The sequence below is a fragment of the Pelobates fuscus genome, chromosome 5, assembly GCF_036172605.1.
Source record: "Pelobates fuscus isolate aPelFus1 chromosome 5, aPelFus1.pri, whole genome shotgun sequence".
Classification (NCBI taxonomy): Eukaryota; Metazoa; Chordata; class Amphibia; order Anura; family Pelobatidae; genus Pelobates; species Pelobates fuscus.
The window spans coordinates 39,304,194-39,319,704 of NC_086321.1; the positions used below are offsets into that span (position 1 = coordinate 39,304,194).

Here is a 15,511-nt window from a genome sequence, read left to right on the forward strand (position 1 = left end):
CTACCTATAGTCTACTCTCCTGCCTCTCTGACATTAGTAAATCTAAATTAAAATGTAGTTGTTACATTTGTGTTTTCTAAGGTATCGCATTAAAAAAAAATATATATATATTTATATATATATATATATACACGCAAAGTTTTGACTTAAAATGTTACTCCAACCACCATTGCCATGTCTGCTTTTTTTCAAGTGGTCATGGTGGTAGGAGTCTGTTTGTGCAGTGTTTTAGCTTGAAAGAAATAGTGCACATCCAGAGATATTTTAAATTGTGTGCTAAGGTAAGTTGCACCCTCAGCACACATGACTTTGGCAGCCCAGAATCCTGTTCCTGGTTTCTTAATGTCAATTCTGTGCACAAAAAACACATGTCATCAGAGCACACTACAGCTGCCGACAAATGTAACTACTTCTCCCTTGCAGGCTGGGCCTACAAATGAGAAGCACTTGTCTCCTCTCCCTCTCACCCACACTTAGTAAACCCTTCCTTTTACCTCTGATATTTAATTAAAAAAATAAATAAAAAAAATGTTTATTCACTCGCCCTCCCTCCGCCTCCATTCACCACCTCCCTTTCCCCTTCCCTTTGCGGGCTCAGTATGCGCGCATGTGCTCTGAGCTGCTAGGTTTCATGGGGGGGGGGGGTGCTGGGAGCTTTGCCTGGGGGCTGGATTAAGGCGAGTTAAACTTTGTTTAAAACTCTTGTTAAGAACCAACAAAATAATGCCAATAAGACATTATTTTATTTTACACTAAAAAGGGCTGGAGAAACCTTTGAGGACTCACGTCCAAACATTACTGATTAATTGTGTAATAAAACAAATCTGTTCAGGTTTATAGTTGAAATAAACTGTAACTTTGCTCTCAGGCAGACCTTGCTGTGCATAAGAAGAAAGTTGAAGAAGTTGAATCCTGGTTGAACGTTCACATTGATCAGAAACCTCCAAAGCAGGTCTGGTTGTCCTTTATTAGCTTTCTGTTTTTCTTCAGATTAGCATTTGGGTAAAAGGGACTGCGCGGTACTTCCTCGAAGAAGAAGAAAAAAAAACTTTCACATTCAGTTGTTTATTCATCAAAATGGAAACTAAGGACAATTGCCAAAATAATTGGTCTATTCTATTTCTTTTCATCTCCCTAAAAGCATTTTTCTTCCCTCACAATTTTAATTGTCTCCTGTGCTATTTAATATCATAATTTCTTTCTCCTACATAATGGAATTATTCCATCATGGTTGTCTTGTTCTTAAGGATCATGGCAGTTTAATTCCCTTATGCTGATTTTCCAGCACTATCTGCTTACTTGGGGTGGCATTGGTATCCTATAAGTGACCCCATGCTGAACAATGAGCTACATGCAGCTCTTTAGCTAGTCATGCACATTCAGACACGGACCATGGGCAGGCTATGTCATTATTGAGTGAGATCTGGTTCTTCCGGCATGCTTTCTGCCAGCTAATCACACACCACAGATGATGGTTGTGCTGTATCGCACCGGGTGCCCAGCACCGATCACTATGTATGATCAGACTGACAACTCTTGAAATCGTACCGCAAAAAAATATGGGCATCAGGTGATGTGACTGAGCACAATTTGCTTTTAGTTGCATCAGATTTACTAAATAAATAATAAAAAAAGGTTACATTTGTGTTTGTTTATTTTGATTATATTTTACCATACAGGATAGATTGAGATTTTCAAGTATGTCCTGGGGAGTGTATGTTTTAATAAAGTTTAATCTAAAGTCAAGGTGTAACCTGTTTTGTTTCCAATGCCAAGTCATAAGCAAGTGAATTAATAAGGGGAGCTAAGACTTGAAATGTTAATATTGTTTCCCTGTGGTCTGCCTTCTCCAGTGATCCACGGCCATTCTTCTCCATTTGGAGTTCTAAGATCTGTATATATTGAAGTCATTTTAAAGAAGGAAATAGCAATATCACGTTCTAAAACCAAAGCTATAAAATATGTATGCTCTGCATGAAGTGGTGTGGCTTTGTAAGAAATGTGTATATAAAGTTATTTCACTATATGTGTTTTGGGATTTTTTTTTACCTTCTGCAAACAAAGAAGTGCGGAGCAGTTGTATCCATGTGCTTGGAATTGTGAGACATTGCCTGTGTTATATGGAGGCAAGGAAGAAGCAAGTGCATCTTTTCATTTATACATATGCTGCGAATTCTGTCAACACAATGTATAGACTTAATCCATGCCTACTTAATGTACACTATTTGTAGATTGCAGGCTCACTTTTAGTTACTCCTGTTGTTGTTAATCCTTCTGAACTATGACTAGATTAAACAAATTGGAAATGCAGGCTAAATATTAATGTTGGTCAGTCATCATTCCTCTTTTGTTTTTATTTTCCTTCCTTACAGGGAGGTTCACTTCTGCTACTTACTGGACCTTCAGGCTGTGGAAAGACTGCAACGATTCAGGTTTTATCCAAGGAAATGGGAATTGAAATCCAGGAATGGATCAATCCAGTAATGCAAGAGTTCAGACGTGATGAGAAGCCAGAGGTGTTTGATCGAGGTAAATAGGCCATTTGATAAACCCCCATTGGGATCATGCTGATTGTATTTGACTGCTGATGATAAACTATTTACCATTTTGTTTAAAGGAACACAATGTCCAATTCCACATTTGTAGTGCTCCTGAACACTAAACTGTGTACCAGACCTTGACTGCTGATGCTTTATTAAGTGAGTGCTTTGTAAGTTAATGTCGACAATTGGAATTGGATCCCTCAGATCCAGGAAGCCAGTGTAAAGAAATTGAAGAGATTGAAATCTCACTAGCACAATGTGTTAACATAAGAGGGTCATTTCTTAATTTTTTTTATGTAATTGGGTGAGGAGTGAGTTGAACAAAATAATCTAGAGTGGAGATTTTGGAAAAAATAATCATGGTTATTGTCTCCTACCTCATGAGGCTTGCTCTCTTCTCCTCTCCTATAAACCCTAACATTCTATCCCCTGCTTTTTTTTTATTTTTATAAATATTCATTAACAGTCTCGGTGCTGGCTAGGAAGTCCTAAATCTTGTGTATCTCCATTGGTAGAGCAGTGTGATGTGATTGTTTACTCTGTGTCTTCTCTAGAATTTGGATTCCAGACATTCACCAGTCAGTCTCAATCCACTCTTTTTCAAGATTTTCTTTTAAGAGCAAACAAATACAACAAACTGCAGATGGTTGGAGAATCCTCCGGTAGAGATAAGAAGATCATTATTGTTGATGTATGTTTTTGTTTTGTGTTTTTTTACCGTAAACAAATACAGCTGTATATAATTATTATTATTATTATTATTATTACTGGTATTTATAAAGCTCCAACAGATTCCGCAGCGCTGTACAATTAGTGGAGAACATACAATATACACATAGAAATACAAAAGGTAGAGAGGGCCCTGCCCGTAAGCTGAAATCTAGCCATTTAAGCTCTTTTATACAACGTGCATAGGTAGCCCGTGAGCCTACAATCTAAAGGATACCATGGGGATTTGAGACCAGAGGTAGCAGGGGAAATTTGGGAGTGATGGCTAAATAAGGAAACAGAGAGTTGCAGATATTGGTAGAATATAGAGGGAATGAAGAGGTAAGTGAGTGATCATTTTAAACAGCTGGAGGAGCATGCTATAAATTCAGGGGGAACCTGGGTGGGTTAAGCCGAGTAGAATTGTAGAGGCTTGCAGCAGGGATGGTGTGGAAAATGGGCCTAGAGAGGGAGTAGAGATAAACAGTTCTATCAAGGTATTTACTGCTAGGAGTGGCAAGCATGGGGGGAGGAGTGGGAGGGGACAAGAAACAGTTGTGGTTTACAATTCAGAATTTTGCCAATCAAATCCTAACAGCCAAATTAATTAATTAGCATGTAGCTGCAAGTACAAGATACTACAGTAATACACTATATAATATCTAGTTAAAGGCACATTGTAGTCACCAGAACAACTCCACCTTGACTCTATGCCATTATGATTTTCAGGTTGATGGTGAGGAACATCATGGCCAATTTTGCCATGGTTAGAATGGATCCTCCCTAGTGTTTTATAGGTCTGGCTTACTAATGGCTTTTCTAGGCCAGCCTTTGCCATCTGAGGCCAAATTTTGTGTGCACCAGCTCAGTGGTCCCCAAACCAGTCCTTAATGGACCACAAGCAGACCATAATTTATGTATTTTCCTGTTTTATTCCAATGGAGTTACTGACAAAACCTGGACTGTTGGTGGACTGGGTATGAGAACACTGCACTAGCTGATAGAATAACTCTAACAAATTAAGCAAGTAGGGCTCAAAGTTTCCACTCGCCACTAGCCATTGGTGAGTGAAAATTAGGCCCTAGTGAGTATGAATGTGCCCCTGGTGTGTATGCTTTGGCTTACAGGGGCGAGTATCATATTAAGGCCTGGCTAGTATAACATGGGTATCAAAGTACTGGCCTGTGAGCAATTTCTGGACCCCTAAATATTTTAATGTTGCCCACAGCCACAAATTCCAGAATAGAGAGGTATGTTAAAGGCATGCTATCTATGTCCTAGAATGCTGGTGGCCTGGTCCATGTCACAACTGTGACTGTGTGCCGGTACTTCAGTAATGAGGCTACTAGTGCACACAGTGCAAGTCTGCTTCCACTGAGATCTCAGCCACTCTGCAGGCAGTGGTATATCCTGGTTTTGTGCTGCCCTAGGCAGGACAAAACTCAGGCGCCCCCCTCCCGCCCGCCCCACCCCCATCCAACCCCCTGGTGTGTTCTATCACCATCATGTTTTCAAATCTGTGGTTATTTACTTTTCTCCTATGGAGACAAGAAATATGCAACATTGCTAAGCAAACTTGAAAAGTTAGGCATATTCACATCAGCTCTGTATTTATATATGCACCAAGTGTACTGTTCATGATATTTTTCTTTTGTGCTATAATTTGAAAAGCCTGTTTTTTTTTTTGTTTTTTTTTTCAAGGACATGCCCAACCAGTTTTACCGAGATCCCACAAGCTTACATGACATTCTTCGGTAAGTTATGCAGGTTTGGAGACTTTGCAAAATAATCACTGATAATTCATGATATTTTCCAAACTGTAATACCTTGTGTTTTAGGAGGTTTGTAAGAACTGGACGATGCCCGCTGGTGTTTATAATCTCTGACAGCCTGAGTGGAGAAAGTCACCAGAGAAAATTATTCCCAAAAGAGATTCAGGAGGAACTGCATGTTTGTAATATTAGGTGAGTAGAGGGTGGGTTATTTATTTATTTATTTTGAAGTACGATTAAGCTGCTGCACCTTTTTATAGTTACTCCGCTAGTTGCCCAAATTTCAGTGGTGATTGTGGACCACTCGGCATGGCTCTGGTCAGAGTTAATATGGCAAACAATAGATTGGAAAAATTGAGTTTCCAAAACCGGTCTCCTGGACCTAGTAGTAGTCTAGAATTTGAGCATTTGCCTGTCGATGTTTCCTTGAAAATGACTGAGTTACTGATTAACTTATTTATGCTAGAGCATTGGTTCGAATGTGTTTTTTTTTTTTTTCTTCTTTTTTTTCTGCACAGCAACCCTACATTTCAGAGCCAGCCTTTTGAGATGCAGCTAATATTCTGATAGGGAAATTAAGCAAGAGGATCATGTTTAGATTAGCCTTTAAATGTTTAAATTACCCTTTTAAAATTCTTACTTTTCTATATAATATAAAATAATGATACTTTTGGGTATTAAGGGTATCATTTTTTTGTTGCCTGTAGGACATTTATAATAAGCAGAGATGGACAGTTATAAAGAAACCTTGACAATCGATATTTATGAATTCTGAAACAAATTTTCTGTTTATCACCCTGACCATTATTATTGTATATGTTTCCAGTTTCAATCCAGTAGCACCAACAAGCATGATGAAAGCACTGACTCGAATTGCTACAACAGAGGCCAGTGGGGTATGTGTTATTAACAGTACACGGTCTTTAATAGATTCCTCTTACCTAGGAAGCAATAATTTTACATTTTGACAGTTTGGAGTATTAAAGGTACACCCATGACTTTCCACACATCTGGCAGATCCACACATCTGCATAGGTTATTTTTTTTGGTAAGACTCACATTGTCATGTCTTCTTTGTACTACCGTATATACTCGAGTATAAGCCGAGTTTTTCAGCCCATTTTTTGGGCTGAAAAACCCCAACTCGGCTTATACTCGAGTCAAGGTCTGTATTATGGCAATTTGCATTGCCATAATACAGACTGGGGGGAGAGGGGGGCTGGCAGAGCTGTAACTTACCTGTCCTGCAGCTCCTGTCAGCTCTCTCCTCCTCTGCGCCGTCCGGTCAGCACCTCGGTCAGCTCCCAGTGTAAATCTCGCGAGAGCCGCGGCTCTCGCGAGATTTACACTGGGAGCTGACAGAAGAGCAGAACGGACGGCGCAGAGGAGGAGAGAGCTGACAGGAGCTGCAGGACAGGTAAGTTACAGCTCTGCCAGCCCCCCTCTCCCCCCCACTGAACTGCCACTGGACCACCAGGGAAGGAGAGCCCCCCTCCCTGCCATATATCAAGCAGGGAGGGGGGACGAAAAAAAAAAATATATAAATAAAATAAGAAATAATAATAAAAAAATAATAATAAAAATAAATTAATTAATAATTACAAAAAAAGGAGTATAAGGACCACTATGGGAGGGGGGGGGGGGTATAAGGACCACTATGGGAGGGAGGGGGTGGGTTAAGGACCACTATGGGAGGGAGGGGGGGTATAAGGACCGCTATGGGAGGGAGGGGGGGGTATAAGGACCACTATGGGAGGGAGGGGGGGGGATAAGGACCACTATGGGAGGGAGGGGGGGGGGATAAGGACCACTATGGGAGGGAGGGGGGGGATAAGGACCACTATGGGAGGGAGGGGGGGGGATAAGGACCACTATGGGAGGGAGGGGGGGATAAGGACCACTATGGGAGGGAGTGGGGGGGATAAGGACCACTATGGGAGGGAGGGGGGATAAGGACCACTATGGGAGGGAGGGGGGGGGATAAGGACCACTATGGGAGGGAGGGGGGGTATAAGGACCACTATGGGAGGGAGGGGGGGTATAAGGACCACTATGGGAGGGAGGGGGGGTATAAGGACCACTATGGGAGGGAGGGGGGGTATATGGACCACTATGGGAGGGATGGGGGGGTGGGGGATAAGGAACACTATGGGAGGGAGAAGGGGGAGAAGGACCACTATGAGAGGGAGGGGGTGGGATAAGGACCACTATGGGAGGGGAGGGGGAAGTAAGGACCACTAGGGGAGGGGAGGGTAAGGACCACTAGGGGAGGGGTGAGTCAGGACCACTGGGGGGGGGAGTGAAGGAACACGGGGGTGGGGAGGTAAGGACCACTGAGGGAGGAGGAGGGGAAGTCAGGACATATGGGGGGGGGAGGGGGCGGCAAAATTTTTTTTGCCTACGGCGGCAAATATCCTTGCACCGGCCCTGCACACACTGCATTCACACACTGCATTCATACACACACACACTGCATTCATGCACACACACACTGCACTCATACACACACGCTGCACTCATACACACACGCTGCACTCATACACACACGCTGCACTCATACACACACACATACGCACACACTGCATTCATTATACACACACTGTAAATAAATATTCAATTAATATATTTTTTTTAGGATCTAATTTTATTTAGAAATTTACCAGTAACTGCTGCATTTCCCACACTAGTCTTATACTCGAGTCAATAAGTTTTCCCAGTTTTTTGGGATAAAATTAGGGGCCTCGGCTTATATTCGGGTCGGCTTATACTCGAGTATATACGGTAATTATTTTCTGTTAAAGTTAAAGAAACACTATAGCATTAGGAATACAAATATATATTACTTACGCTACAGAGCCCTAGTCACCTAAACGGTGACAAGGGCCCGTTCCACGGCGAATAAATGGTTAATTAACCTTGCCTTAAACCAGCGCTGGACTCCCTCGGCGCTGGTGACATCGCCTTCTCCATCGACGTCAGCTCCTGAGTGGAGCCGAATGCGCATGCGCGGCCAGTGGCGCGCGCATTCCAACCCACCCATAGGAAACCATTACTCCGTGCTTTCCTATGGGGATCTTTTTTGACGCCGGAGGTCCGTGTGGATGTGCAGCGTCAAATAAGTGTGATTTACTCGGTTTAAATCAGGGAGACAGCCACTAGAGGCTGGATTGACCCTGCAGTGTAAATTGCTATGTTTCAGCTGCAGGGTTAAAACCAAGGGGACCTGGCACCCAGACCACTTCATTGAGCTAAAGTGGTCTGGGTACCTATAGTGGTCCTTTAAGTTGAAGAAATTGTTCAAATTCTTCTATTTTAGAACCTCTGCCCTTAGGTATGACTCTGTTTCAGGAAGACATTTCCTAATTTGGCCTGTACCCCAGAGTATGTACTGTGCTGAGCAACTCTCCGTTCAGTTGTTGCCAATAAGCTGCAAGCCATGCAGTCTGGAGTGTTAATAATCATCACATGGTGTTAATAGTAGCATAATACTACCATAGTCACTCTGTCCTAGGGGGCCAGGCTGCAGGCACCTGGGGTCCTAAATTCTCTACAGTCACAATAAACAGCTACATGAGATGAATTGTTTATGGTACCTACACTGTCAGTTTTAATAAATGAGTTGTTTAAAAAAAAAAAAAAAAAAAGTCCAGAATGCCTTTATTTACTTTACATATGTTTGTATTACATCACAGGTATTAAAAACAGAATTTCTTTTCTTCCTTCATGAGAAAGTTGTTTTGCAAGATTTTATAATGTTTGTTTAAATCCAAGCTATATGAATGTCTTGTTTTTACAGGGTGGAGGTAAATTTGCTCTTCCTGATAAAGCAGCGTTGGAACTACTCTGTACTGGGTGCTCGGGGGATATCAGAAGTGCCATTAACAGTCTTCAATTCTCAGTTCTGAGAGGTAAATGGAACGCATGTGGCCATATATAACGTGTTCGCTCAATCCCTAGTTAGATCTACCAGTTAAAAACCTTAGTTCACATTTCCATAGTTCTGCTTTCATTTTATAGATTAACTATTCTGTTGTATTTTAACAGAAAACACAATAGAAAAACTATAATGAAAAAGCTTTGTCACCTAGATTACAATTTACATAAATATTCTGCTTATGTTTGGGTTTTGGGTTATAACTTTATTTTTCTTTACATTTATACTTTTCAACTTCGCCTGTAACCTTTCTTGTTTTGCTAAAATGTATATTTCTTCTTCTCTTCGTATTTTACCTGTCATCAGAATTAAACGAATTTGTTTCTTTTTGCACATTTGCATTGTAGAACATATTTTTATGCTTCAGTCACCTGTCACTAAGTTGCATGTTTTTTATCCAAATCCAATTTGTGTTGCAGTTATTGTAGACTATGATGCCTGATATTTCTATACATTAAACATACGTCACATTATATATCTCATAATAAAAAAAAAAATAAAAAAAAAAAGTACCCAAAATAAATGTTATAGCAGTGGTCTGCATGCATCTGATGTTTTGTTTTCATGTTGCAAATGACAGCATATTGTGATAATTTTACCCACAAAAGTAATCTCTCCATTACTCTACACTCCATAGTCCAGAATATACATAATTTCCTTTTTTTTAGTACATTTAAAAGATCCTTGCCCAATACCTTTTTCTTAGAGGAAAACAATTCAGAAAACTTCTTAAAAGTGGCTCTTTTTGTAAATTATGGGCATATGGTATGATGCTTTGATCAGATCTAAAACGATGCCAGGAGCAGACTACTCATCCACCCTTAGAGTATTGATCTCACACATACTGTATGTACATGATGTGTCTATATCAAGAATCTCTTAGTGACACAAATAAGGTAGTAAGCACTTAATTTGAGTGCAATGGTTGTCATCCATGATCCATCCTAATGGATTGCCGTGTTAGAAATAAATAAATAACTTAACAAACAGCCACAATGCTGCTGATGATATATTGAATTTTATTAGTTAATAAAAATGTCGGCTCAGCCACATAACCGTCTTGTCTGTTGTGTTGCTGCTTTATAGTCTGTTTAATTTGATATCCTGAAGGCTTCCAGCATGATGTGTTGAAGCACTTACAGCAGAGGCTGTGGTGAGACCTCTTTAACCTATCTGAGAGAGTAGCATGCCTTTTCTTGGTTTGCTTTAGAGAACACGAGTAGAATTAATGCCAACATGGTTCAACATTCCTTTATGACTAAACATAGGAAACCCTGTGCTTGTGCCACAAGGAAATGAAGACATATTCAATGTGTTGTTGCTTTTTTGGAGTTTGTTTTTTTCTTCTTCTTTTGTAATTCATTTACACAAGAAAGCCAGAGACATTAACCAATCTGTTTTTTTTTATGGCAAATGTATGTGTCTGAATGTTTATATCAAATTGCTTTGTTCTTCCACAACTTTTATCAGTAGCACAGCACAGACATGTGTTTTTTTTGTTTGGGCTGCAGATTGTCCTTTGCCAAATGATTTCTGGTGTAAAAAGAAAGGAAAAACAACGAAAACAGAGAAAACCTCTCGAGGCAAGCCCAAAAAGAAACCCGAAACAGGAGAATATACAGAGGGTATTCAGGCAATTGGTGGGAAAGATGCTTCTCTGTTTCTGTTCAGAGCCTTGGGGAAAATACTTTATTGTAAACGTAAGTTGGTATTGTATTGGTTTTCTTCATAATGTATTCCTTAGTCTGTCTGATTGTGTTCATTGACTGCACAGAAAGGTGTTGCAGTTGAGATTTTGGCCTGGAAGCTCTGTACCCCATATATATCTTCTGGTATCTTGTGATCTGACAGATGTAGAAGGACCTCTTTACCTATGGTGCAGATAATCTCTACTTCTATTTGCCTGTCTGCTTGTAATGTTTAAGACAGAGGGCGCCATAATATGATCTCATATATCTACCAACACCATCAGGAAGAGAGATCTGTGCTCCTTTGGCACATGTTCTGTTCTCCCTGTTACTGAGGGTTTGATTCGGACATTTCTCACAAACTCCACTCTGGTGGTATGGGAAGTTATTTTTATATACTTTAAAATAAATATTCCTTGTGTTAAACAGAGTTATTTATCTATACCTTGATCAATGCAGTGTTACATTTTCAGTCATATTTAATATTAATATTGTAATATTGTTAATTGTGTTTTTAGGAGAAGCCATTCCTGCTGACTCAGAATATCTTAAATTACCTGCACACTTATCTGAACATAACAGAGATCTGCTACTCGTTCTCCCAGAGGTAGGGCTTATTCTCATTTGACTGTTCTCTTACTTTCGAGCCATGTTTGCTTTGCTCCCCCCTTAAAACAGATCAGTGGTCTAGAAATGCCTCCTCTCTACCCATGAAAGAAGATAATTGGCAGACCTAGCCTAAGTGGGACCCTAAAGAGGGTAGAGTACTGAAGAAATGGCTGCAGAGCTAACCGTACCTCCTTCCTGCTTTGCCACCAACGCTTGTGAAGCTCATAGGCAGGTGTGGCAAGAACCCAGAATGTGTATTTGTTTTTTTTTGTGTAATTCTTTTCATAGTTAAATGCTTCAAAGGATAAATGTGTCGCTGCCTCTCTCAGTGAGATCCATTTGTTATGGTACTTTTTAGCAGTAAACCAAAATGTTTAAATGTCTATCTGTTCCTGTCCAAATTAAGAAAATTAAATTGCGTATATACGCTGAAGTAATTCAGTCTAACACACAGAGTTCAGGTTAAAATAACTTTGAGGAAATTTATTGGCAAGTGAAGCAAGAGCGGGCTCGCAGGCCCTTTTAAGAGGCATTTTACGTCATCATTGAATATCAGATAATAACAAATAAACATCATTAATTGGATTAATTGTTAAGTGTCTGGATTAGTGTCCACCTATAAATGTAATTAATTGGCTCAAAAACGAAGTGGTTAGCTAGGTGTCCACCCACCAATAGGTGGTATTGTTCTGGACACGGGTGGGGACAAGGGGCTCAAGCGCCATCTTTCCTAGCATAAGGCTTACTCGGTGGAAAGGGGGGCTTGAGCGTCATTTTACACGGTCAGTGATGTCAGGTCAGGTGCAAGGTCTCTTATGAATAGAACATTTCATTACTACCGTGTTCTCATGGCCTTCAATTTATACTATGTTGCAAGTTAGGGGAAATTCAGCAGTTTCTGAGTTAGTCATGTCTTTATAGAAAATACAGTCTTTGTCCATTGTGTTAGATGTGCTGGGAAATTCTGTCATGTAATGTAGTTTTAAAATGAAGAAGTCAGGTTATGAGGACAAAATGGAGGATTTGTCACACAGTATGCAGTTAAAATGGAGTTAGTGCAATAATTCAATACAAGTTCAATAAAGATTTTAATAATCCTACATCAGTCCCCCCTATGAAATGTTAGATTCTAAGAGATAAAACTTTATTTGTTAGTACCAGAAGACGTGTTAACCCAAAGGCACAGAAACCCCGTGGCCGCTAGCTAGGTGTTAATGCAAAGTCTGTCCCTAGAGCTGACCCTAATAGGCTAACTCATCGTCAGTATGGCTCTCGAACACTTCACTCCCATGGGTGGCCCATGGTGGCTTGCCCACCACTTCTCCACACGGGGTCTTTACCATTCACTGACAGATGCTGTCCCTAAGCTGATCCCTTCCTAGAATTCTCGCACTTTATCAACAAAAGGGATAGTTTGCAGCGGTAAACAGGGTGAGTTGAGATCTTGGAAATCTTGGTCATCAACTTCGAGATGTGTGAAAGTGGGTGCCGCTTGGTCAACAGTCTTCATGAGGGATTTTCTCAGACAAGGGAGGACACAACAAAAGAGAAGAGCAAAGATAAAAAGAAAAATTAGTATTGCCATACCAATATGCATTAAAGCCTTTTGCCATCCTGTCATCCAACCAAACCATCTTTCCCAGGGATCTTTTATCCCAGAATTCCTTTTTAACTCTTCAGAAAGTTCATTTAATTTCTCTATGGCTAATGTAACTTTACCATTAGGGCCTGTGTTTTCTGGGATGTAGGTACAGCATGTCATGGTGTCGGGCAAAATTTTACATACTCCTCCTTTTTCAGCTAAAATCATATCTAAGGCCATTCTATTCTGGAAGGCCATTTGGGATGTGGCCTGCAACTGTTCGGCCAATCCCTGGAGGGCATCTCGGGTATAATTAACAAAACGCTGTTGGTTATAATATATATAATTTATCCAATTTAAATTCTTGTTTGTGGTAACTATGGCAAAAAGTGATTCAAATCCTGCAGCAACTTCATCTCTTGCTTTAAACTCATTGGGCACCCCCCTAGGCACCCCAATGGCATCAATATAAACATGAGGATCAAAACTTCCCTTCACTGGGGCTTCGCGCTTAACCTTAGTGTGACTGGACTCATGGGTGTTGAGGTGTGTGTCAGAGATGATGTGTATGGGCATGATGGCTTTAGCCAAAGTACACTCCCCCCACCATTCCTTGTCCATTCTGGATCTTAGCTGTAAATCCCCACACAACCAGTAAATATCCCCTAATGATCTAGTATGAAACTGCAACAAGCTCATGGATACATTTCTGTAGGTAGCGCAATACCCTTTAGAGAAGTTACCCAAGAATTTACCAATTCCATCATAGTTAGCATAACAAGTGTAATTACCTTTATATACTGTAATACCATCAGGGGGTTTGACATCCTTGGTTAGGAGAGGATACTCTTTTGTCCATGCTCTACATATGGACCTGTTAAAATCATAGTGATAGGCAAAGAGGCTCAAAACACATTCTTCTATATCTACTGGCAGGGTTAAAGGCACAGTGCCCAAATGAGGCCGGGCACCGCCACACACATAGCATGCGGTTTTATTATGCTTATTAGCATTATATTTCATCCATTCTAACCATAGATTAACATCATTAAAACCTGTTTCGGCGGCCATGGTATCTTCAAAGGTGGGGTTAGCAATGGCCATCATGTCTTGAAAGGTCTGGATGTGAGGTTTTAATGGATTGGGGACCATATGGGTGGCCCCTTGCCACTCAGATGAGTTGCACATATCTTTGAGGTAGAAATGCCCTAACTTTTTATAGGAACCCTTTTTCCAATACATTCCCATTACATATTGGTCTGCATCTGTTGGACTTGGATGCTCAATATTGAGGATTAATTTCATTGGTGTACCCCCCCCCCAGGCTTTCTCAAAGTCATTCTTTGGAGGAGGGATCTACCATGGTCATCTACTTTAGATAAGGCACTTTTTGGTTTGTAACCCCAGGCAGGCCCGGCATTCCATCCCGCCGCCCCCCAATGGTCACAATTGTGCCCCCATTGTTTGTCCACTACACAAACATATGGGTCTTTTGAATGAGGGATATCTCTATAGATATTCTGAATTTGTGATGTAGGGAACGGGCATTCTACAATATCACAATAATCAAAGGTATAGGTAGCCACATGGGTACATGATGAATTATACCAGAAGGTGTACCCACTAACATCCTTAGTAATGGCTACCTGTTGGGCCTTAATTAAACTAATTAAGGAGATTATGTACCAGAGGTACATGCTTGTGCGGTATCTGCTTCCTCTGGGGCAGGAGACTTCTTGCAGTGGGAAGCGTGGATCCAATTTGGCCTGCCGGCCACTTTGACGGAGGTTGCGGTGATCAGGAGAACTTGGAATGGACCGTCAAATCTTGGTTCCAGGGTATTTTTCCGCACAAATTTCTTAACCAGAACCCAATCTCCGGGAAGCAGGCTGTGAGTACCTGTATCCAAATCGGGATCTGGAATTGAAGAGAAAACTTGGGCATGTATTTTGTTTAAGGCACTTGCAAGTTCAGTTACATAGTCTACTAAAACATTTGATTGGAGTTGTAACTGCTGCGGATAATAACAACCTAGTCTGGGTGCTGTTCCAAATAGAATCTCATATGGGGATAGTGAGTGCTTCCCTCTAGGTGTGTGCCTAACGCTAAATAAAGCTATTGACAGGCTTTCTGGCCAGGGCATCTTTGTTTCCTGTGACATTTTTAACATTCTGGCTTTTAGAGTGCCGTTCATGCGCTCTACTTTACCACTACTTTGTGGGTGGTAAGGGGTGTGAAAGGCTAGGGTCACCCCTAGAGCAGTCCAAATTTCTTTAGTCACTGTTGCTGTAAAAGCTGGGCCCTGATCACTTTCAATGACTTCTGGAAGTCCAAATCTACATACAATGTCTGTAAGTAGACGTTTCGCTGTTGTTTTCGCAGTGATATTGGCCACTGGGTAGGCTTCTGGCCAGCCTGAGAACATGTCCACTATCACTAGTGCATCTTCATGAGGCCCACTCTTGGGCATTTGTATATGGTCAATTTGAATTCTCTGGAAAGGGTACATGGGTTTTGCTAGGTGTTTTGCAGGCACCTTGATTGGTTTTCCTGGATTGCATTTTGCACAAATGACACAGGCCCTACAGAAGCTGTTAATCAATGTTGTGATTCCAGGTGCTTCATAATACTTTTGTATGAGGGCGGCCATTAGGTCTTTTGACAAATGTGCAGGT

At 41.0% G+C, this 15,511-nt stretch overlaps 1 protein-coding gene across 1 annotated transcript in view; it reads left to right on the forward strand.

The window, feature by feature from the left end:
* The window catches only part of RAD17 (RAD17 checkpoint clamp loader component), a 31,734-nt gene that overhangs the window by 6,119 nt on the left and 10,104 nt on the right, over positions 1–15,511 (forward strand). The window contains exons 4-12 of the mRNA XM_063453724.1: positions 869–952; positions 2,373–2,529; positions 3,098–3,234; positions 4,953–5,005; positions 5,090–5,215; positions 5,850–5,919; positions 8,820–8,931; positions 10,469–10,657; positions 11,164–11,252. Of these exons, the coding sequence (XP_063309794.1) occupies positions 869–952; positions 2,373–2,529; positions 3,098–3,234; positions 4,953–5,005; positions 5,090–5,215; positions 5,850–5,919; positions 8,820–8,931; positions 10,469–10,657; positions 11,164–11,252 (1,017 nt within the window). The remainder of the gene's footprint in view (positions 1–868; positions 953–2,372; positions 2,530–3,097; positions 3,235–4,952; positions 5,006–5,089; positions 5,216–5,849; positions 5,920–8,819; positions 8,932–10,468; positions 10,658–11,163; positions 11,253–15,511) is intronic.